Below are 22,258 nucleotides of genomic sequence, written 5' to 3'. Positions count from 1 at the left end.
AGTATTTCTTTAAGTATTCGTTTGAACTACTGAACATCAAAGAATCCTGGAAAAAAAATGTAGAGCTTTCCACAAATATATGAAAAAAAAAAAATGAAGCAGCACAACTGTTTTCAACATTGATGATAATAATATGAAATGTTTCTTGAGCAGCAAATCAGCATATTAAAATGATGTCTATACGGATCATGTGACACTGAAGGCTGGAGTAATGGCGGCTGAAAATTCAGCTTTGCATCAGAGGAATACATTTGATTTTAAAATGTATTTACATAGTAACGAGTTAATATAATAATAATTGTAATAATTTTTCACAGTATGATTTTTACTTTATTTTAGATCAAATAAATGCATAATGAGCACAAAAGGCTTCTTACAAAAACAGAAAAAAATATTTTACACTGTAAAAAGGGGTAATCTGCAATTGAGCTATTTCCTGATTTAACCCATAAAACATCGTTTGGATATTGATAGTTGGTTCAATGATGTTAAATAATATTTTGAACCTTAAACTAAACCAGAATATTTAGATTATTAAGTTAATTCCTGATTTAACCCATAAAACATCGTTTGGATATTGATAGTTGGTTCAATGATGTTAAATAATATTTTGAACCTTAAACTAAACCAGAATATTTAGATGTTACCATTTTAAGTTACCTTTTTTTTCAGTGCACCAACCCCAAACCTTTAAACAATAAATTGTATGTTTAACTTGTCTAAAGAAGTTGTATTGTGCTTAGTTGTTTTAAAATATGCTTTTGGAATTTTAGGTTTCTGCAATGCACAGTGGAGAAAAGGGGGAAACTGAGATGGTCCAACTCCAAGCAGTGTCCAAGGGCCATACTATTTGCTGAAAGGAAATATTCCAACAAAGGTCATCGGACCCATTCTTTTTAAAGGAATTATGTTTAAAAAAAATAATGGGATTATAACCTACAATTATACATTTTAAACTTTCAATTAACCTTGCACAAGGGTATTGTCACTTCCACCAGCTTTAGATTAATACCAGTTGTTTGTCACATACCTGTGAACAAAGAACCCTGTTGCATTGCATGCATCACTTAGAAGGTTAAAACACAATGATTAAATTTACAGCTAAACTATTGATAATTACATACTTGAACACACAGAATTCCCATTTAATAACAAACATTTCATTAACCTACACCAAACAGAAGGGAATTTACATAAACAGTTACTGAAGGTGGATGCTATTACAGAGCTAAGCATTGTTTTTTAAATTGCTTTGCTAATTAAAGCAATTAATGCATGAATTAGAGGATGGGAATATGATAATTACGCATCAACCTCAGAATACTTAATTGTGTTATTTGGTTTCATCCTTTTTAGAAGTTCAATTAACCAAAGTCAGTGTAGGCTCACTTTGCAAACTCTTGATGGTGTTCGTCTTGGAAAAAATCGTTTTAAAAACATTGACCACGAACAACATTCAAGTGCTGTAGGAGTCAGATGCATATTTGGAGACTGATGGTCACTCAAATATAGCTAGCAAAAATTATTTGCTGGTACTGAAGAGTGATGTCACTGTCACTGTGGCAACCTTTATGATACTAATTCATAGTGAGGAATAAACTACCCCATCGTTGCGCATCATTAGCTGGCCTCGTGAAGAGACATGCCTGGTCCGCTTTAGTTGATAGCACCTGTCATTCCAACAAGCGGTCGCAATCATTCTCCACATGCTGTTGGTGTTTGTCTTTGTTAAAGGTGATTCAATGGAGAGGCCTGAAGATGGTGCACCCTTGACCCATACTCAAAGGTGGTGTTTCTTCCACAAAATCAATAAATGTTTGAAGGATTACTATCAAAACATGTTAAAATTATGAGTAGGCTTTATTTAGTGGATTCAAGCATAAAAGAACCCTATTATGTTTGAATCCACGAAATAATATACTTGCCTTCTCTAATTCAACAGGAATTACAGTAAAGGAATAGGTTACCCAAAAGTGAAAACCTGCTTAAAACACTCACACCGAGTCCATCCAAGAGGTAGATGAGTTTGGGAACAGTTTCGGAGAAATTCAGCTTTGATTCAGACAAAACAACTTTTTTTTATGGGAGAAAGCAAAAATTATAGAGGACTCATATTTTGGCCAGAAGAGACCGTTTTAAGTTAAAAAATATCTTAATGTTGGATTTGTTTCTTAAAAACACACAGCTTTTCACTTTCACAAGACTAAGTTAATTGATGGACTAGGGTTGTGTGGTTTACTGTGATGTTTTTATCAGCTGTTTGGGACTCACATCCATTCACTGCAGAGGATCCATTGGTGAGAAAGTGATGTGAATTTAAATTTTTGAGTGAACTATTTCTTTAAACTAGAGCACATTCTGCCGAAAACCTCTCCTTGAGAAACGACTGGACTCGGGGTAAATATTTAGCAGTAAGAGCAGACATAAGGTTGAGGTGATTAGACACATAAATGAGTTCTCGCTGCAGGAGTGAAACATTATGCCTCCTGTCTGCAGGAACCAAGGACACTGCCACCTCTCCCTCTCAGCACGGCTGGATGTTAATGAAGCTCACGCCAGGTATGCTGCCTTTTGGGCTGATCTAAGATCCACAGTGCTTTTACCAAACGTGACCTTAAACGTTCCCAGAGACTGTCAGATCTGTGCAAAAAAAAAAGCACCTGTGAGTTGGAGAACAGGCCTGATGATCTGATCGAACCTCTATTGTGAAATATGCATGAGCTGCAGATAGGAATCCTGGCCATGACATTTATCGTAAATGATTAAAAGAAATAAATTGTAAAGGACTGAAATTATAATGCTATGGCAGAATACAAAGCAGAAGTAATTAACTATTAATGCACTGCTGTCGCCATCATGTGGCTAAAAGACGTAAACGCACATGGTGGTACAGACCAAATGTTTTAGTGATCAGACTCACACATAAAAAGAGCACAGTTACGGTAAAAAACATTTTACTGACTTAAACGGAGGCAAAAATGATTCCACAGAGTAATATATATTTTGAGGATGTTTTTCCTTTTAGCATTATAATGAATTATAGTTAGTATTCGTATAGACTATTTCAATAACAAAAAAATAAAGAAAAAACAAAAAGGAAAAAATAGCACACTTTAACAGTCCAATTGTACATACTGAGGCACATGAAAGTAGGTCAAACACAAGGCAAAACAACGGTTTTAACACATTAATCCTATGTACATGCTTATATACACAATGCATTGTGCCGTTTTCTTTCTTCTCAAACAGGGACCACTCTGTCATAGATGAAATTTCGACAGGTCATCCTTGACTAGTGCCGTTTTCAGAAGCCTAAAAGATTAATAAAAGATGAAAGTTAATGAAATGACAAAAGAAAAACAACACATTTGATTAAAAAAATAAAAGTAAATGGCATATTTATTTAAGGCCTATAAGCTTATCTGCCTTCACTGTTTTTATTTAAACAGTTCAGTAGTGACAAATGCTGAAAAGTGGAAATATCCCCACCAAGTCTAATATTATCTGCTTGCATTAAAATAGAGTACTTGCTTCAAATTATTCTTTTGGCAGAAATTGAACAGGTTATTTCTAATCGAGCAAAAACATACCTTGCTTACCTAGTAAGCATTTTACAGAAACTCCCATGTGCTCCACAAGGAAAAACAAACTGAATGCCCAATATGTGATCTGCATGGTAGAGCAACTCAGGAGTGGGCATTTCAGAAACTATTTGCACTTTAAAATTAGGGGTGCTCCGATCAGGATTTTTGAGGCCAATCACCGATCGCAGTATCTGCTCACACAAGGTTTTCAAATTACTTTATAAGTTATTTCATGAAGAAATATGCCTTATAATGATTTCACCCGCGCCGGACAGAGACGAGCCGATCAATCATCCCAACGTGATTATCGGCCGATAGTGATCGGTAGCCGATCAATCATCCCAACGTGATTATCGGCCGATAGTGATCGGTAGCCGATCAATCGGAGCACCCCTATTTAAAATGTTGACTAATCAGACATCACCTAGTTTCTTAGGTTACTGATACAACAAGAATATTAATATATGCATGGCTATGCAAGATTTTGCATCAAACCAAAATAACAAGGCAGAGTGGGTAAAACCAATGAGTGGAGAGAAGCTGAAATAAGACTGTGTCACCGCAAATCCACTACCTTCAATGAGTCCGAGGCTTTTCGGAGTTCTTTGATAACTGATGACAGGGCTTCGGGATTGATCCCCTGCTCACAGAGACGGACACATATCGACAGAGACTCCATGTCCAATCCTGTATTCAACAGCCTGGATATCTCCAGGAGAACTGGAAATGTAAGAACAAAACACAACGATACATGTGTCACATAACTGCTCCATTGAATTAACAGTGCGATTTATGAGAATGAATCATGCAGTGTGCGTGCCAACAACCAGTACCAGTAACAATACCGTATTCAATATGCTTTCAAATAGGTTTCGAAACAACAACATTTTTAAAAGAGTATTTCTTTGTTGTAAACATTTGAATCTTACCATCCATAGTCTCCCGGACAGCGTTCATGTTTGCGCTCGCGGGACTGGCCATGATGCTACGTGCTAAAGCTATTTAATTACTTATCGACAATAACAAAGCTCTAGCATTCATTCAGAAGACCTAACACGTCTATTCCTGTTAATCCCTTATGTCTTCCAACAATTTGCGATTTAAAAACCGGGCAGCGTCACAAATCTAGCATTGCACAGTATCCATAAACTAACTGACAGCAGTTTTGTTCACACCTCGCGCTTTTGTTGTGGTGCCAATCCTGACAATAAAGTTTTAGATGTTCGAAAGGAAGTTACGTCCAGACTGCAGGTCGGTCGTTCTCGTCAGCTGATTGGTTGTTTCGCATGTTCTGCTGAATTGTGATTGGCTAGCACCTCTTGAGCGAAAATTAAATCAGACGTTAGAGCCATTCTCAGCGAACACTGTTTGGCTTGTTTGAGTTTCGTTACGTTGTGAGTATTAATTAATAACATTTATTACCCGTTTTTGTCTGTTTAAACACACGTAAAGACGGCAGACTAACAAAGGTAGAAAATCCGATCAATAATCGTTTGATCATCACAAACGAGATGCAACGATATAGTTAACCAAACAGGATGTTTACCGCTCTGATTTGTTGATAATCTCAAGGGCCTCCAAGTCTTTCACTCATTTCTTTCTTGTGAAAGTGTAGCCTGGTTGGCCGGACGCCGTTTATAAGATGGGAGATACAGCAGAGATTCATATAACACCCGAGACTCCTGGAAGACCCGCTATCCTGAACCCGTTTGAGAGCCCAAACGACTATCATCGTCTGCATGAGCCCCTGGTGCCCAGCCCGTCGGTGTTCAAGAGCTCCTCAGCGGTGAGTTTCTGACTCTGCATATGAGGGAAAATCATGAAAACGGATAGAAATGTAATTTCTGTTTGTGTTGTTTGTTGTAGACACCAGCCAAGTTCAAATGGTCCATTGATGATATGGCAAATTTACTTCCTGTGGAAATAGACTCAGAGGACATTCACCGCCAGGCTATGTTTCTGAGCCAAGCCAGGTATGTATTGCTGTTAGTACGTTTATTTGAAGTGTTTTACAATAATGACGTTCTTTTTTGTAAATATATTCTCATGATATTAACTCAGTTGTGTTTTAACACATCAAGGGCAGATGCTGAGATTGAGGAAAAACGGCAACATGCCATTGAACAGGTAAAACTGCTTTACTTCTTATAACACAATCCCTGTTCATGAAAATGTTTTATTTTAACTAAAGAGAAAGATGTGTCATTATTTTTTGTTTGTTCAGTTTTTCACTAAAGGTGCAATTGTTCCCTCTCCATGGGGACCACCAGCAGCTAAACCATCAGTAAAAATGCCACATCAGAAAAGTAAGTCATGGAACATGAAAGAGAGAGATATTTTCATGCTACTTTATTACAACCAATGTAGTTTTTAGATATTAACTGAAACTATCTCATTTTAGGTTCTTTGTCCCCACTGGTAACAGAGACGCTTCAGTCATCAAAGAAAATAAATGGTTTGTTCAGCAGCTCTTAAGACAATTCATAAATGATCACCACTGTAAATTTAGAAATGTATCTATGTGGATTTAGAATAATTGGTCTTTGCTTGTTTGTGTTTTAGCCATCTGTCAGACCGTCTTGTCTCTACCTGTGGACTTCAATCTTGAAAAAGTTCTGGGTAACCTTTTTTTAATTATTACTATATTTTAAAATGAAGGCAAACATGTAATTTATAATACAGTGCTGTTCAAAAGTATGGGATCAGTAAGTTTTGACCATTTTAATAATCCAAAAAATGTACAAAAGTTTTGACAAAAATATTAAGAAGCACAACCGTTTTAAACATTGATAATAAGTAATATATACTGAACAGCAAATCAGCATATTAGAATGTTTTCTGAATGATCATGACACTGAAGACTGGAGTAATGATGGTGAAAATTCAGCTTTGTATGAGAGGAATAAATGACATTTTCAAATATATTCACATAGAAATGTTTTTTTTATTGTAATAATATTTTGTAGTATTACTGTTTTTTTTTTATAAATATAATAAATAATAAAATAAATGCAGCCTTTGTGATCAGAAAATACATTAACTTTAAAACGGTTCCATAGTGTGACTTTCTGTATTTCTTCTAAAATTAATTGAATCACCATTTTGCTTTTTTTTTCTTATGAATACTTTTCATGCATAGTTATATGACCTCATTAACTGAGCAATAAGATTAAACATTTGTCCTTTTAAAACTCATAAGAGTGGAGTTCGTAATGGGGAAAAAAATGTAAATGGTGAAAATCTTACATGGTTGCCCTTTTATTCATATTAAAGCACGTCTACAAGCTTTTTATGCAATGACTACTTATATCCCTAACCAGACACCCTCCACAAAATCCTGAAAGTGCATTTGACTGAGTACAATGTTAGGTCAAGTACAAAAAGGTTGTTAACAGTCTGACCTCATTGCACTTCTTGAATTTTGGGGTGACAGGTCTTGTCTATTGATTATTTAAATGTGGCAAATATTTGCATGCTTTTCTTTGCTTGGGTACATACTGATATTCACTGGAGAATTTCCTTTCTGTTGCACCAGGTGATTACTACAAGACAGAAGAGCTAACCGAACAGGTGCAGGAGAGCCTTAGCTCCTCTTCTTTGCGGCGGAAGCTGTTTCTTGATGGCCATGACAGTGGCTCTGAGTCCTCTACCCCTTCCAGCCCAGACAGATATTCCCATAATGTTCCTCCCAGCAGTCGAGAGATGGTGTCTTCTGTTGTTGTCTCTCCACTTCAGTGTGGCATTCCAACTGGGACACCCTTGTCTGTATGTACCAGATCATAGATGATGACACTACAAGGGTGAAACTACACCCTTGTAGACCAATAAAATGTGGTTCAAGGGTACTTGATATCTGAGATCTTTAAAAATTTTATATTTAATTTTATCCATAATCCTCAGGGCCAGTTTTCATCCAGTCCCATCCAAGGCCAGGGTCGAGCATACAGTCTGGGCAGTGTCGCAAGTCCCATGTTTTCAGAGAGATCGTCACCTGCTTTCACGTCTCCTATTCTGTCGCCCATCAGACTTCAACATTCTGTGACGCCTGTATCAGGTGAGAATTCTAAGATGGTGGCAGTTTTTTAAAAAAAATGTTGTATGCATAACTATATATGTAGTGCAGGGGTTACTTTAACCTTTTTTTGTCAGCTGAACCTCTTAGACATAAAATTTTACTTGAAGTAGCCCTTGAGAAGGTATCATTAATACAGAGGTTAATATTTCAATAATTTAAAGTGATAGTTCACCCAAAAATGAAAATTCTGTCATTAATTACTCACCCTCATGTCGTTCAAAACCCGTAAGACCTTTGTTCATCTTCAGAACACAAGATATTTTTGATGAACTGAGAGCTCTCTGACCTTCCATAAGGCTCTTTCGCACCAGAGGAACCTTTACATAATTCCTTGAAGTTCCCGCTTTTTGGCGTGTTCGCACTGCAGGAACTAAGAACATACTTAGTTCTAGGAACTCCATTTGAGGGAGCTAATTTATCTCCTACTTTAGAGCAGGGTCTAAAATGGTTCTATAGGAACTATCAGTGATGTAGGGTACACTGGCCAAATGCATACAAAACATTGGCTATGCGACATTTTTAAAAAGCTATGTAAAATTACTTACTCCACGAACGTGGAAAACAGTGATAACGGCATGTCTGTAGCATTGTGTCCTTTTCTCAGTCTCGATGATATGCAACACTGCAAGTTGTCATAGGAGATTTAGTCAGATTTTCATGCTCTTTCAATTGCGTAAGCTGTGCATTTACATAACATCTTGGTTAATGCAAAACCCACGACACACAACAAAAACAGCTCTGAACACGTCGTTCTCCATTCACCGGTTGTTGATGTTTGTAAATGCCGCGAATAAAGACGTTGCTGTCAGCCGCTTCAGAATTCCTGCTGCCGGTGCGAATGCAACCAGGAAAACGGCCGAAGGGAGAAATTGATTCTCTAGAAACTAACCTGTTGGCTAATTCCTTGAACTAAGTTCCTAGAACTATGCGGTGCAAAAGCGCCTATAGACAGCATCGGAACTGACACGTTCAAGGCCCAGAAAGGTAGTAAGGACATCATCATATGACCACTTTAAAGCATGTCAACATATTCTGTTACACCAAATACACCAAATAATTATCTTTAAAAAAGCATCATATGACCCCTTTAAAATAGTCCATGTAACATCAGTGGTTCAACTGTGATACTATGAAGCTACAAGAATACTTTTTGTGTGCAAAGAAAAAAAACTACTTTATTTGACAGTTTCTTCCCTTCGTGTCAGTCTTTGCCATGCGTTCACGAGAGTACCACGACACATGCATGTAATGCTGCTGACACAGGAGCCGGCATTGTAATGTAGAACCCAGATGCGCTGGGGCTTGTTTACAAGCAGAAGACGCACACTGTACATAAAACAGTCTTCGTAAAAACGTTGAATACTGACACGGAAGACAAGAAATTGTTGAATTTAAACCTTATTTTTGTTTTCTTTGGGCACAAAAAGTAACATTACGGTTGACCCACTGATGTCACGTGGACTATTTAAACAATGTCCTTACTACCTTTCTGGGCCTTGAACGTGTCAGTTGTGTTGCTGTCTATGCAGGGTCAGAAAGCTTTCGGATTTCATCAAAAATATCTTAATTTGTTTTCTGAAGATGAACGAAGGTCTTACGGGTTTGGAACGACACGAGGGTGAGTAATTATTGAACAACCCCTTTAACAACACATTTGCATGTTCATGGTTCTCTGATGTCGGGTAATGGTCACATGACATGCAAGTAAATGGCTAAAATATTTAATCATTTTTGTAATTAATTATTTGCAATATAATTTATTATTATCTCTTCACCAACTCTTTGGATAAGTGTATGTGAAGTGACATAAAACTTTGTCTTTATAGGTGAGAGGAAAAGGCTGTCGTTTTTGTCCCCCAATGGCATTCCTACGGGCAGCTCAGACATGGACATGAACCGATGTGGAGAAAGCCCATTGGTGGAGGGCTGTTCCCCTATTCGAAGCTGCTCCCCCTTTCAATCCCGACCCAGAACCAGAGCCTGTATGTGGGCCTCTCCTACTCACATTTCCCCTATCCTTCACCCAATCCTCCAGGACAAGGAGAACATCCATCCCAGTGAACCTTTACCCACCATGGACCTGGACGCTAACTCGACAGGACCTCATATCCAGCAAGATGGACACCAATCTGGGGAAAGTGAGTCAGAGGCCTCCGTGGCTGTTTCTGAGCAAATGGATCAAGACGAGCAGTTTGTGATGGACAGTGGAGGAAATAATGAGACTGACAGAAGGGAAAATGAGGATGAGGTCATCAGCAGGAGCAGAGAGGAATCCTGTGGTTGGGTTCCTGAAGAGGACGCTGCGTCACCAGCTAGATTGTCCAGCTCTGGAACAGGCAGTGTGCCTAACGCTGAGAGTACGCACATGTTCGTATCCCTGCTTGCGGAAGGAAGCATTACACCATACGACATTAGCATGCAGGTTAGTATGCATGCTTTCAGATGACCAGAATGCCAGCTGCTTCCAAGTAGCCTCCAAACACTAGACGACTAAATAAAGAGTCGTTTCATCAGTAACCCAGCAGGTGTAGTTGACATAAAACCACTGCAAAACTGGCTGGAAGCAGCTGCTGCTGTACTAAATCTCTTTTGCTCCAAGAACTGTAGTTATTGTAACTGTAGTGTTTTTATTTTTGTTAAAAATTTGACATGTGAGAAGCTTAAAATATTTCTAAAGCATTAACTTAAGCATTATCTCCTCTATCTAAAATTAAATTCGGCTTTAAGATATCGGCCAAATTTTCTTATCGGGCCGATACCGATAACAGAAAAAATGAGCATTTATCGGCCGATACCGATATGGTGGCCGATATATCGTGCATCCCTAATTATCATTATCTTTATTTAAATGTTTATATTATTATTTGATATTTAATAAATTATTATAGAAAATGCTTGCTTATTTCTAAAGGACAAACTTAAAACGTGTTTAAAGTTTGCTGTAGATAAAGCATGCATTTTCAACATTTAAAAAAATAATGCATAAACTTTTTTTTTTTTTTATTATAGTAGCACTATTTAATGAGACTAAAATGTAGTAATCATTATTGTTACTATGACTAAGTTTATGCTTTATAAATTATTTTTGCAAGCTTTTATGATGGACTTGTGAACTACAGTCTTCAGCTAATTGTTAGGCTTAATCTGTCCCTCATGTTCTCTGCAGGTGGATAGCGGTTATAACACTCACTCAGTGTGCACTACCAGCTTAATGGACACCCTCAGTTCAGACAGCCAGAGTAAGGACATGCTGGACACACACACTGCTGAAGAGGGTGTACCTTTCACTAGACACACTAAACCAAAGGTAAAGTCTCACACACACTCTACAACAGGAAAAAAAAATATCATTCACTCTGCATCACATTTTAATACTTCATTCAGCTGTTTTGTTGCTTTAGTTTTGTACACTCAAAATACACTGTATTCACTTTATTATAGTTTATACTTGATGATAGAAAGCACTGTGCATAACCACACTAAGAAATGTTTTGTTCTGCAGTTGTTCACCCTGCCGCACTGAGCATGAGGGACAGAACAGGCACTTTACACTCTCTTACCCCCAAAGCTGTGGAGGATACGCGCGACACATTAAGCTGTATGGTGCTCATGTTATCTCATATGAATGCTGAATACTGTGGTTGGTTTTACTGTCTGAGCCTTGTGAAAGTTTTTGTACGGACTAATCTACAGTATTTATTCTTGCTCCAAAAAATAGATGACTTTGGGACTGAGAAAACTTGAATTAGATTTAAGATTATGTATGGGTTTTATTGATTGTGAAATGTAGCTTTCAATTACTTGTGATTTTTTAAAAGAGGGTGGCAGATATGTAACCATTTCCTCTAGCTGTTTTTATAGGGCCTTTTTTTTACCGTCTTAAAATTATTTATGAATTAATCACTAACAAACATATGGAGATACTACATGGTATACATATTATGGTGACATGTATCTGAATTGAAATAAAATGTCTAGATAAAAATGGTGATAGTGTCCTTTATCTGCTTGTAATTTCTTCTTACAGACGATGACATCAGACTTCATCTTTGTTGTCATCTAATATATTAACAAAAAAAAGGCATCACAGTAGATTGTACCATTGTTTTTGTACACAGCTGATCTAAATTAGTCCAATCCATTGTACTGACAGCTGTGTGCTTTGCCGTTCTTAAAGAGAGCAAATATAGCACATATATAACTATAGCATATTCTTTTTGGAATGCTACACAACACAATATTTAGGGTTCCTTTGTCATGTAAAAGCAAAGAATTTAAAATTATGATTTCCAGGCTTGAAAAAGTTATGAAAATCAATATAATTTCCAGTTATGGAAAAATCATGGATTATTTTTGATTACTCTGCTTTATCCTAAAATAAAATAAAAATTTCAGGTTAATCATGTGTTTATGTAATATACAGTGCATCCGGAAAGTATTCATAGCGCTTCACTTTTTTCACATTTTGTTGTTACAGCCTTATTCCAAAATGGATTTAATTCATTATTTTCCTCCAGATTCTACAAACAATACCCCATAATAACAACGTGAAATAAGTTTGTTTGAAATCTTTGCTAATTTATATATATATATAAAAAAATCGCATGTACATAAGTATTCACAGCCTTTGCCATGACACACAAAATTGAGCTCAGGTGCATCCTGTTTCCACTTATCATCCTTGAGATGTTTCTACAACAAGAGTCCTGTGGTAAATTCAGTTGACTGGACATGATTTGGAAAGGCACACACCTGTCTATATAAGGTCCCACTGTTAACAGTGCAGGTCAGAGCACAAACCAAGCTAAGAAATCCAAGGAATTGTCTGTAGACCGAGACAGGATTGTATCGAGGCACAGGGAAGGGTACAGTAAAATTTCTGCAGCATTGAAGGTGCCAATGAGCACAGTGGCCTTCATCATCTGTAAATGGAAGAAGTTTGGAACCACCAGGACTCTTCCTAGAGCTGGCGTCCTGGCCAAACTGAGCAATTGATCGAGAAGGGCCTTGTCTAGACTGGTGACCAAGAAGCTGATGGTCACTCTAGTTGAGCTCCATGATCATATGTGGAGATAGGAGAAATCCAAAATTGAGCTCAGGTGCATCCTGTTTCTACTGATCATCCTTGAGATGTTTCTACAACTTGATTGGAGGTAAATTCAGTTGATTGGACATGATTTGGAAAGGCACACACCTGTCTATATAAAGTCCCAGAGTTAACAGTGCATGTCAGAGCACAAACCAAGTCATGAAGTCCAAGGAATTGTCTGTAGACCTCAGAGACAGGATTGTATCGAGGCACAGATCTTGGGAAGGATACAGAATAATTTCTGCAGCATTGAAGGTCCCAATGAGCACAGTGGCCTCCATCATCTGTAAATGGAAGAAGTTTGGAACCACCAGGACTCTTCCTAGAGCTGGCGTCCTGGCCAAACTGAGCAATTGATCGAGAAGGGCCTTGTCTAGACTGGTGACCAACAAGCTGATGGTCTGGAGATGGGAGAAACCTACAGAAGGACAAACATCACTGCAACACTCCACCGATCTGGGCTTTATGTCGGTGTGGCCAGACTCAATCTTCTCCTCCGTGAAAACGCACGAAAACCAACTTGGAATTTGCAAAAAAAGCACCTAAAGGACCATTAGACGCCGAGAAACACGATTCTCTGGCGTGATGAACCTCAATTCTAAGCATCATGTTTGAAGGAATCCAGGCACTGCTCATCACCTGCAGAGTAGCATCCCGAAAGTAAAGTGTGCTGGTAGCAGCCTCATGCTGTGGGGCTGTTTTTCAGCGGCAGGGACTGAGGGACTCATCAGAGTAGAAGAAAAGCTCAATGCACCAAAATATTGAGAGAGCCTTAATGAAAACCCAGTCCAGAGCATTCAGAACCTCAGACTGGGCAGAAGGTTCACCTTCCAACAGGACAATGAACCTAAACACAGCAAGAGTGGCTTATAGACAACTGTGTGAATGTCCTTGAGTGGCCCAGCCACAGCCTGAGCTTGATCCCAATCAAATATTTCTGGAGAAACCTGAAAATGTGAGTCTGCCCCCATCCAACCTGACAGAGCATGAGAGGTAAAGAGGAGAAGGATGGCAGATAATTGCCAAATGATGATGAGCAAAGCTTGTAGCATCATACTCAAAGACTTGAGGCTGTAATTGATGCCAAAGCTGCTTTAACAAAGTATTGAGCAAAGGCTGTGAATACTTATGTACATGTTTTTTTTTTCTCCGTGTTTTTATTTTTAATAAATTTGCAAAGATTTCAAACAAACTTCTTTAATGTTGTCATTATGGGGTACTCTTTGTAGAATTGAGGAAAATAATGAATTTTAATCCATCTTGAAATAAGGATGTAACATAACAAAATGTGGAAAAAGTGAAGTGCTGTGCATACTTTCCGGATGCACTGTAAATACTTAGTATAGAAATACTTGACACAGCTATCAAATCCGGTTCTGCACAAATTGTCAGTAGCTCTGATTCTCTTAAAAGGTTGTGATAATCCCTTGAATTCCACAATGTGTTCATGTGGTAAAATAGTTTTTAGCCAAATGTTTTTTGAACATTTGTTCTTATCAATGAAGTTAAAATCACACTAGTGTCAACTTCAAAATTAAATGTTGGGGTTTGGCATTTTGGTTATAAGTCATGGAAATTAATTGATCAGAAAGAGTGGCAACCCTGAATATAACAGAATATAATCTCAGTGACAGCCCATTTCAAATGGTTGTATTCACTTGACAAAACGCGTAACTGAAAAACAAGAATTTCTTTAAAAAAAAAGTCCTTTTAATATGTTGTGTTTTCAATGAATCTCAGATTTGAAGGATGACTATTGCTCAAAGGGAATGTATAATAATTCCAGTTTGTCTCGGACTATAAAAAACAGTACATTAGCCAGTTAAAATGTAGACAAAATCAAAAACAGTACTGGTGTACATTGATATAAAAAAAACCCCACTCCTTTCATGTCAATTTTTTCCACTTATGCATTCTCTCAAGTTTCCCTTGTAGATGAACCGAAAGGCTTTTCATGTAATGTTTGCTTTTAGGAGTTGGTTCTTGGTGCTCAGGTGTCAGCAGTCAAGCTTAGGTTTTTTGGCCTCTGGTTCTGACTCCGGAACAGGTACACTAACCCCAGGGATCTGGAAAAAACAAAACTACTTTAGTGGTTTAAAAAAAAAAAAAAGCTTTATTTCTATATAGTTTCAACTGTTTGAGCCTGATGATCTAACATGTGTCTAGAGTTGTAGCTAATAACAATAAACAAGTTTTGAAACCAAGGGGAGATATCGCCACAAATAAGCCATAAACTATCGGGACATAAAGGATAAATGATAATGTACACTCATGGTTATTGTAAAAAATTATTATATACTTATTTAGCAAGTTGTTGTGTAATAAATCCCTTAATTATCGCAAATGATGCTCATCAAGATGATATAAAACAACTTCATGTCAGAGTCCTGATCAGCCTAAAGAGGTTTATTTTGTGATAAGGGGCTTATTAAACAGCTTTTTACCTTATAAATCATACAAACTAGTTCAAATTATTTTACTGTAAGAAAGAAATTGTGAATTGATTCAAGAGGCATGAAACTTGCACAGTGTAGGAGACTGGTCAATCATAATTTAGAAGTTATACAAAAATAATTGCAGCTGTGATCGACCAGTCAGAATCATTTCAGAAAGCCATGTAATTATGTGGTTGCAGTATTCTCACAATTAAAAAAAAAAAAAAAAAACATACCACTGGTTCAATGAGCGCCATTCTGATCCTTTGTTGCTGGATGGTGGAAGCGTCAAGGCTGATCGTTACTTTAACTTTGCCAAACATGCGGAAAGTGTGTTCCTCCACTTCGAGTGTAGGACCCCTAATACTGCCTGTGGTTCCGCACACTGATATCAAAGTTTATCCATACCTCAGAATCAAATTTGAGATGAGGACTTACAAAAAGAATGAAGCCTTCCTCATTTATGATTCCTTTATTCTTTAAGAATAGCTGAAGGGTAAAGATTAAAGACACCATATATTAAAAAACAAATTGCGACAGTTATTCCAAAAATCATTAAAGTCAGGATTTTTTTGGTTTGCACTTTACTTGAGTGTGGAACGCCACTGAGGCTCTCTGTGCATACTGGGCCATTTTGTGTCTGTAGTTGAGGTTGTTGCATAAGGATGACTGCTTATGCTTGTCCATCAATTCTGGGTATGTACTGCCTGCGTTAATAGCCACTGCTAACAGACGGTGAACTATGATATCAGCATATCTACAAAATAAAAAAGCATAACTGTTTCGTCAAGTGGGGTCAACATGTGAATGGGTGAAGAAGTGTTAACGAAAAATCATCATGTTGGAATGATCTCTAAACAATGTCGGACAAGTAACGGTTGTTAGGTTGATTTTGCACATAGTTTGTCTTTCAGCAAATTACAAACACCAGATAGACAGGTAAACAATGTTAAAATTGTTGGATTCCAGTCACAATGGCAGTGTGCTTTTTGGAGCATCAACATTTGGGCACCCATTTAGTTGGCATTATATGGACAGAGAGTATTTTTCTATAAACCTTTGTTTTTGTTCATCTGAAGACACATGTGGGTTGACATGAGAAGCAAACAATAAGAAAATGTTCATTTTTAGGTCAACTGTTCCTTCAAATTGATTCAGTGGTCCAGTGCGTCTCACCTCCTGATGGGTGATGTGAAGTGTGTGTAAATGGGTGATGCCAGGCCATAGTGGTGGAAATCACTGTCCATGCCAGAGCAGAAATACACGGCCTGCATCATGCAGCGGGTGGCCAGAATCCTCAGCAGGGTGTTGAAGTACGGAAAGTTCTCAACTGTCGCATTGTTCAGGGAATCAGCCAGAGCTTTGGCTGAATCTATGTGGATGTTAAGGTCCTGGAAAAAGAGAATAACGCAAAATCAAAGAAAATGACCAAAATTCTGCAAACGTTTAAAATGTGGGGATGATTATACCCATCTAGGTGGGTTGCAGCATGAAAAAGTTTGGGATGCTCTGGCTTCCACATTAGAAAAGACACTCACTGCTCGCCACCTACTGGTGTAAAAGCCCTGATACACTCAAGGTGAAGTTCTTTTTTGTTTGTCTCTCAGGGGTTATATGTTCGAAATAGGTGTGCAACGGTATCAATCATTCTGACACTACCCATGATGCTGAGAGTGGTGTTTAATTGTGTATGTGGATATGGGCCGCACTCTTTCTCTCAATAACACAACAAACACTACAAAAAATGACAGCAATAAAAAAAAAAGCAGTTCAGAAAGCATCTGCTCATAGGGACCAGCTCTGCAATTCAGCACTGCAGTGTATTCATGTTTTTCACTCATGTGAAAACAGAACAAGTGCTCCTGAAATAATTTCCATTTCAAAGAAGGTGGAGTCCCAGAACACACCCACCTTTGTCGTCGTCATACCAATAGCATTTTGAAGGTGTTTAATAGGTGTTTAAAGAAAGTTTATGCTGGCGAGCGGTTTTGAACCAACTCCAAACACTTTTGTTTTTTTTCGCCAAGTCTTGTTTGAAATATCATTACACGTTTGTTGTTTGATTTTGCTTGAATTAAACCAGAGCAAAAACTGTCACTGAAAATAAATTCTAGGCATTCAATGTTGTCCTTAACTAAAGTAAAAGAAAGATGTCTGACACTGGCTTGGTTTAATGCTGGCGTTTGTAAACTTGGTAAGTTAGTGGTATGATTTCCACAGCCAAAACCCTTCAGGAATCTGTTCAGTGAATTATTCAACATCATAAGACAAAGCCTCTTTTGTTCACATACATCATGTTGTAGTTGCAAAGTGTGGGTTATATAAAAATGAAACAAGAAACTACTGAGCTTCCACCCACCCTTGATTTTGCAGCCTTAATGAGGATGTCGTAGTTTGATGGCGGTGGTGAGGGGTGTTTCCTCAGCAGGGCACATTCTGAGAACTCATCATAGATCTTCTGTGCTACAGAGATATTCGCCAACAACATGAACTCCTCCACCATAGAATTTGTCTCCCTGGAGAAAAATGTAAGTTTGAATTTCCAGAATCCAGACACAGACAGCTTGGGAAAAACGAACTATATTATATTTCGCCATACAATCAGCAGAAATAATAGAAGTTAAATCAAAACATTAACATTTTAAACCCTTTGGCGGAAAGATGTATATAGCACTCACTTCAGTTCTTTGGTCTGCAGATCTATAGGGTCCTGTGTCTCACTGTCCATATGAAAACGTACTTCAGGAGAGGAGAGGGTCAGTGCTCTGAAAAGCAGTAAAATAAGCAACTCTTACAAACTGGATCAATGTCAAGGGTTAAAGACTGCTTCATGTTTAAAGATATGTTTCAAAATTCTTCATTTTATTTCATTTAAATGGAAATACCCTTTTTCAGTCCTCCGACCCTTTAAGATCTTGGCCAGTCTGTTAAGGCCCCGCAGGCTCTTCGTGCTGTCATCAATCCTCATCTGAGCTTCGGCGTATGTAAGGCAGGCCTTACGTGATAAAACAACAACAGTTCCTTACAGTGCACATTCAATCATAAACCATCATTTAAAAAAAACTGAATGTTTGAAAATTAGATGCAGCAAACCTTGGAGTTAATGAGGCTCTTTGTGAAGTGAGTTTTGATGATTTCAGCATTGTGGTTCATCTCCCAAATACAAGAGAATGCTAACCTGAGGGTGGAAGTGCTCATTAGACAGCGAAGGTTTTAAATTATGTTTACTATGTAAATATATAGTAAGAAGTGTATACAAGAGGTATCCACTTGAGTAATGGTAGTTATGCTAGAAAGCACACCTCTCAACATTGTATCGCAGAGAACACAAGTTGGAAGTTCAGGAACCATGTCAATTCTCTGTGAAAAGAAATGATCAAATTTACTATGCAAATTAAAAGAAAATTATATGCACAAAAACTCTACAAGATTAAAGGTTATATTTGAAATGAGGAAATGCAATTACTATCCATAGATCATAAATTCAGCCATTAAAATGCCACAAAAAAAAAATCAATTTCATTTTCACCTGAAAGGAGAAATTAGCCAAAATCTGACTATTAAGAACTACACTAATAGATTTAATTCTTTTATTTAAAAATTGTTCAACTGAATTTAAAAGTTTGGGGTTGGTAAGATTTTAATAACAATTTCTTTGATGAAAAATACAGAAAAAACAGTAATATTTTGAAATATTACAATTTTAAACTGTTCTATTGTAATACACTGTAAAATGTAACTAGTTATGTTTATTCCTGTGATTGCAAAGCTGAATTTTCAGCATCATTATTCCGGTCTTCAGTGTCACATGATCCTTCAGAAATCTTTCTAATATGCTGATTTGTTTTTATTTCCAGGCTTTTGGTCCAGCAAATCCAGAATTTTCGATTTGGGACAATATTTTTCATTTCAGTGCATTTCTATTTGTTATTACAGCCCATTATCATTCCATAAGTTACATTTCCACAAATACGTACCTTTCCACAAAGGTAGACTGTAGTGCCTCTGCTTGCTGCCTCTTGATCTAGAGCATTTCCTGGCCGAATAAAATGGCTGACATCTGCTATGTGAACACCAACCTAAAACAAAAGCACCCCACTCAATACAAGAACCCAATGGAATTGCTCTAGTACATTCTCTTTACCACTTGTGATAATTTACGCAAGCTGCTATACCTCCAAGTTTCCATTCTCTAGTTCCCGACAATGAAGAGCATCATCAATATCCGTACAGCCAGGAGGATCCACACTACACACACCGAGGTGTCTGAGATCTGCTCTGACCTTCAAATCCTGCAGGAAAACACAGATATATAATATCAAGCTTTGAGCATTTCAACAGTTCCGACACAACAAAGTCTTTCAAAATGCATGACTACACTACCTCCTCAGTAATAAATACTCCAGGGTATCTTGGGTAGGAAGCTAAGAACAGCCTGAGAGAAGGGCCGGTGAGGAACATCATGCTCTAGGAGAAGCACCTCTGTCTCAGTCTCTTTATCTCCAGCAGTGCCAAGGTTTTTTGCAAAGTGACCCTGAGAGACATTGAGAAAAGATATATAAAGTGATCTCAAAATGATCAGCGGAATCTAGGCCTCCAGACTCATGTTATGTTTAAAACAGTCTAAATAAAAATTCTGAAAAGGTGGCTATTAATACACAATAAGCATGGTTAATAATCCTAAATGCACGTTTGCATCATGCCTTTCTAGGGACTCGAGATGCAAACTAGCATATGCTATACTCTCTATGTACAATGCATATTTTTCTGCACATTTTTCTGGCTAAAATCATGATTTTTGTACCATCCCTATATAAACAAACCAATAAAATTAAAAATAACCTACTGCAAAACAAAAGCATCTCTGAGGAAATCTGTGGCTTAAAACTTGTCATAATTTGTATAAAATGAGACTGTAAATCACTAACACTTACGGTTGGGTATCTGGAGTTTTTAGGCCAGCCATCGATAGCAACCATAATCCTTTGTCCGACCAGATTGGTTGCTTGTCTGGTCTCAATACGAATCTGTGGGATTCGTCAGTCTGCTGGGGTGAAAAGGTGCCTTGTTGCCTGGTGTGAAATTCAAAAGTTAATTAACGCAATGCATCGGCCAAATATATCAAGATTTTTCAAGAAACATAGATTCTTAAAATGACTTAACAGTCATGCTATACAGTGCATGATCAAAATACAGTGGTTACATTAACAAAAACTGAATTATTATTGTATTGTTTATCTCTTCAGGACTTGTTGTGAAATGTATATGCTCATTCAGAGCTTCAGTTAGTTATTTCAGTCACACTACTGTCTCTTATGCTTATTTGATCAAACCTTTGATATACTGTACACTGCCTGGCCAAAACAAAAAACACCATTTGGATCATTATTGCAGTGATTAACATTCTGGCATGTTATATGTTTGGCAGCAATTATTTTAACCCTAAATGATGCAGTGCGTAGTATAATTTGTGAAATAGTCGTGCAGTGATCACGAGGAGTCATTTTCTTTTATGAATTGGCCACCGCTGTGCTGAATAAAAGTTGTTTTCTCTTTCTTTAATTTTTTTTGAAAGAAATTAATAATAAAAGAAAAGTAATAAGTAATATGAAATAATAATAATAATAAAAGAAAAAAGTAATATATGTAATATGAAATAATAATAAAAGAAATTCAAAATTAATAATCCAGACTTCTAAATACAAAAACACTTGGTTATACAATCACCATGTATAACAATCACCTTTTGCACTATTAGGTTTTTAATGTGCCAAGCACAAAGTTCAAATCAGCTCTAAGCAGAACAAAGTCACCATCAAGACTACCAGCAACGCCAGCAATAATTTCAAGCAAGTTGAGAGTTGTCTTTAAAATCGACCGAACTCAGTGACTGAAAATTGGCTAGTGGGAGGGCAGATATCCTAGCACTACAAATGATACTGGTTTATATTATCGTATAGTGGTGAAGCACTGTTACCTGTTTGATCATTGACTGTGAGAGCATTCCACAGTAAGGCCTCCAGTTCCTCTTTATAATGCCCACCACTCGTCCAGTGGGCTTGAGAACGCTAGAGTCTGATGGCACACCCTTCAGCTACAACACAACAGCAAAAAGGCATCATACAGGTCATAAAAATATTCAAACATACAGTACATTATTAGATTAATGGGTTCTAAACTGCACAGCTTCCAAAACAGAACCTTTCGGATTCAACTACACGGTGACCTTTGAGTAATTATTTTAAAGTCAAATGATCTTATGAGACTTATTCAACCTTATTTTCAGTCTCATCTTCCTCAGCATCTTCATCATTTGGACTATCATCCTGCAGCACAACAGATGATGGAGCAACCCAGCGTTCTTTGGAAAATCGGCCACTACGTCCTGATGAACAGCCCGGTTTAAATTCTGAAGGCCTTGAAGTAGAACCTGCCAGAACATGTGATATTAAAATATTTTTCTGCTCACAAATGTTTTTAAAGGAATAGTTCATCCAAAAATGATAATTCGCTTAAAATCTACTCAGGCCATTCAAGATGTAGATGAGTTTCATGGGAACATTTCTTGCTCACCAATGGATCCTCTGCAGTGAATGGGTGCCGTCAGAATGACAGTTCAGACAGCTGATAAAAACATCACAACACTACACACGACTAAAATCCATCAATTAACATCTGCTGAATTGCAAAGCTGCATGTTTGTAAGACATTTTTAAACTTCAAACCATTACTTCCAGCTAAAATACGAGTCCTCTATCCATTATATTGCTTTCTCCTGTGAAGGAAGGAGGAAGCGTTATTATGAATCATGGACTCGTAATTTCAGTGGAATCTACAGTCTGAAGTTAAAAATGTCCTAATGATGGATTTGTTTCTTACAAACACACAGCTTTTCACTTCACAAGACGTTGTCTGATGGACTGGAGTCATGTGGATTACTTGTGGATTATTGTTTTTATCAGCTGTTTTGGACTCTCATTCGGATGGCACCCATTCACTGCAGAGGATCCATTGGTGAGCAAGTGATGTAATGCTCAATTTCTCCAAATGATGAAATAAACCCATGAAGAAACAA

The 22,258-nt window shown here is 37.5% G+C and overlaps 3 protein-coding genes across 5 annotated transcripts in view; 1 reads left to right on the top strand and 2 right to left on the bottom strand.

Moving 5' to 3' along the window:
• Positions 1-2,979: 2,979 nt before the first annotated feature.
• mzt1 (mitotic spindle organizing protein 1) lies at positions 2,980-4,785 on the bottom strand. Its single transcript, XM_016507230.1, has 3 exons — positions 4,514-4,785; positions 4,159-4,304; positions 2,980-3,312 (listed from the first exon to the last, which is right to left on the bottom strand). The coding sequence occupies exons 1-3, from the start codon at positions 4,563-4,565 to the stop codon at positions 3,283-3,285; spliced, it is 228 nt and encodes a 75-aa protein (XP_016362716.1). The 5' UTR covers positions 4,566-4,785; the 3' UTR covers positions 2,980-3,282.
• Positions 4,786-4,849: 64 nt separating this feature from the next.
• On the top strand, positions 4,850-11,598 carry LOC107704337 (protein aurora borealis-like). Of its 3 annotated transcripts, none has more exons than XM_016507228.1 (12): positions 4,850-4,978; positions 5,200-5,370; positions 5,451-5,557; positions 5,666-5,711; positions 5,809-5,890; positions 5,986-6,039; positions 6,147-6,203; positions 7,120-7,349; positions 7,485-7,638; positions 9,486-10,081; positions 10,826-10,966; positions 11,162-11,598. In XM_016507228.1, exons 2-12 carry the CDS (start codon positions 5,227-5,229, stop codon positions 11,180-11,182), a joined length of 1,632 nt encoding a protein of 543 aa, XP_016362714.1. In that variant the 5' UTR covers positions 4,850-4,978; positions 5,200-5,226; the 3' UTR covers positions 11,183-11,598. The 3 variants fall into 3 exon arrangements, with proteins under 3 accessions (XP_016362714.1, XP_016362713.1, XP_016362715.1); XM_016507227.1 differs by having other exon boundaries at positions 5,195-5,370; XM_016507229.1 differs by having other exon boundaries at positions 4,973-5,053.
• A 2,699-nt stretch (positions 11,599-14,297) lies between these two features.
• LOC107704312 (exosome complex exonuclease RRP44) overlaps positions 14,298-22,258 on the bottom strand; it is an 11,270-nt gene continuing 3,309 nt past the window's right edge. The window contains 19 exon segments of the mRNA XM_016507205.1: positions 14,298-14,814; positions 15,420-15,542; positions 15,592-15,672; positions 15,772-15,940; positions 16,360-16,574; positions 17,543-17,699; positions 17,862-17,948; positions 18,069-18,178; positions 18,277-18,361; positions 18,486-18,522; positions 18,525-18,543; positions 19,161-19,262; positions 19,359-19,475; positions 19,567-19,581; positions 19,583-19,717; positions 20,118-20,255; positions 21,161-21,277; positions 21,459-21,556; positions 21,559-21,613. Coding sequence (XP_016362691.1) covers positions 14,746-14,814; positions 15,420-15,542; positions 15,592-15,672; positions 15,772-15,940; positions 16,360-16,574; positions 17,543-17,699; positions 17,862-17,948; positions 18,069-18,178; positions 18,277-18,361; positions 18,486-18,522; positions 18,525-18,543; positions 19,161-19,262; positions 19,359-19,475; positions 19,567-19,581; positions 19,583-19,717; positions 20,118-20,255; positions 21,161-21,277; positions 21,459-21,556; positions 21,559-21,613 — 1,929 coding nt within the window. The 3' untranslated portion in view covers positions 14,298-14,745.

This window comes from Sinocyclocheilus anshuiensis, unplaced genomic scaffold (genome assembly GCF_001515605.1).
Source record: "Sinocyclocheilus anshuiensis isolate Anshui unplaced genomic scaffold, SAMN03320099.WGS_v1.1 scaffold1448, whole genome shotgun sequence".
NCBI classification, from domain to species: Eukaryota; Metazoa; Chordata; class Actinopteri; order Cypriniformes; family Cyprinidae; genus Sinocyclocheilus; species Sinocyclocheilus anshuiensis.
This window is presented reverse-complemented; position numbering and strand designations above follow the sequence as displayed.

Coding starts and splice junctions, on each gene's coding strand:
- mzt1 (XM_016507230.1), bottom strand. CDS start 4,565: ATGGCCAGTCCCGCGAGCGCAAACATGAACGCTGTCCGGGAGACTATG. Junction 4,305..4,513: donor TGTCCGGGAGACTATGGATG/GTAAGATTCAAA, acceptor TTACATTTCCAG/TTCTCCTGGAGATATCCAGG. Junction 3,313..4,158: donor AAGCCTCGGACTCATTGAAG/GTAGTGGATTTG, acceptor TTAATCTTTTAG/GCTTCTGAAAACGGCACTAG.
- LOC107704337 (XM_016507228.1), top strand. CDS start 5,227: ATGGGAGATACAGCAGAGATTCATATAACACCCGAGACTCCTGGAAGA. Junction 5,558..5,665: donor ATGTTTCTGAGCCAAGCCAG/GTATGTATTGCT, acceptor TAACACATCAAG/GGCAGATGCTGAGATTGAGG. Junction 10,082..10,825: donor CATACGACATTAGCATGCAG/GTTAGTATGCAT, acceptor TGTTCTCTGCAG/GTGGATAGCGGTTATAACAC.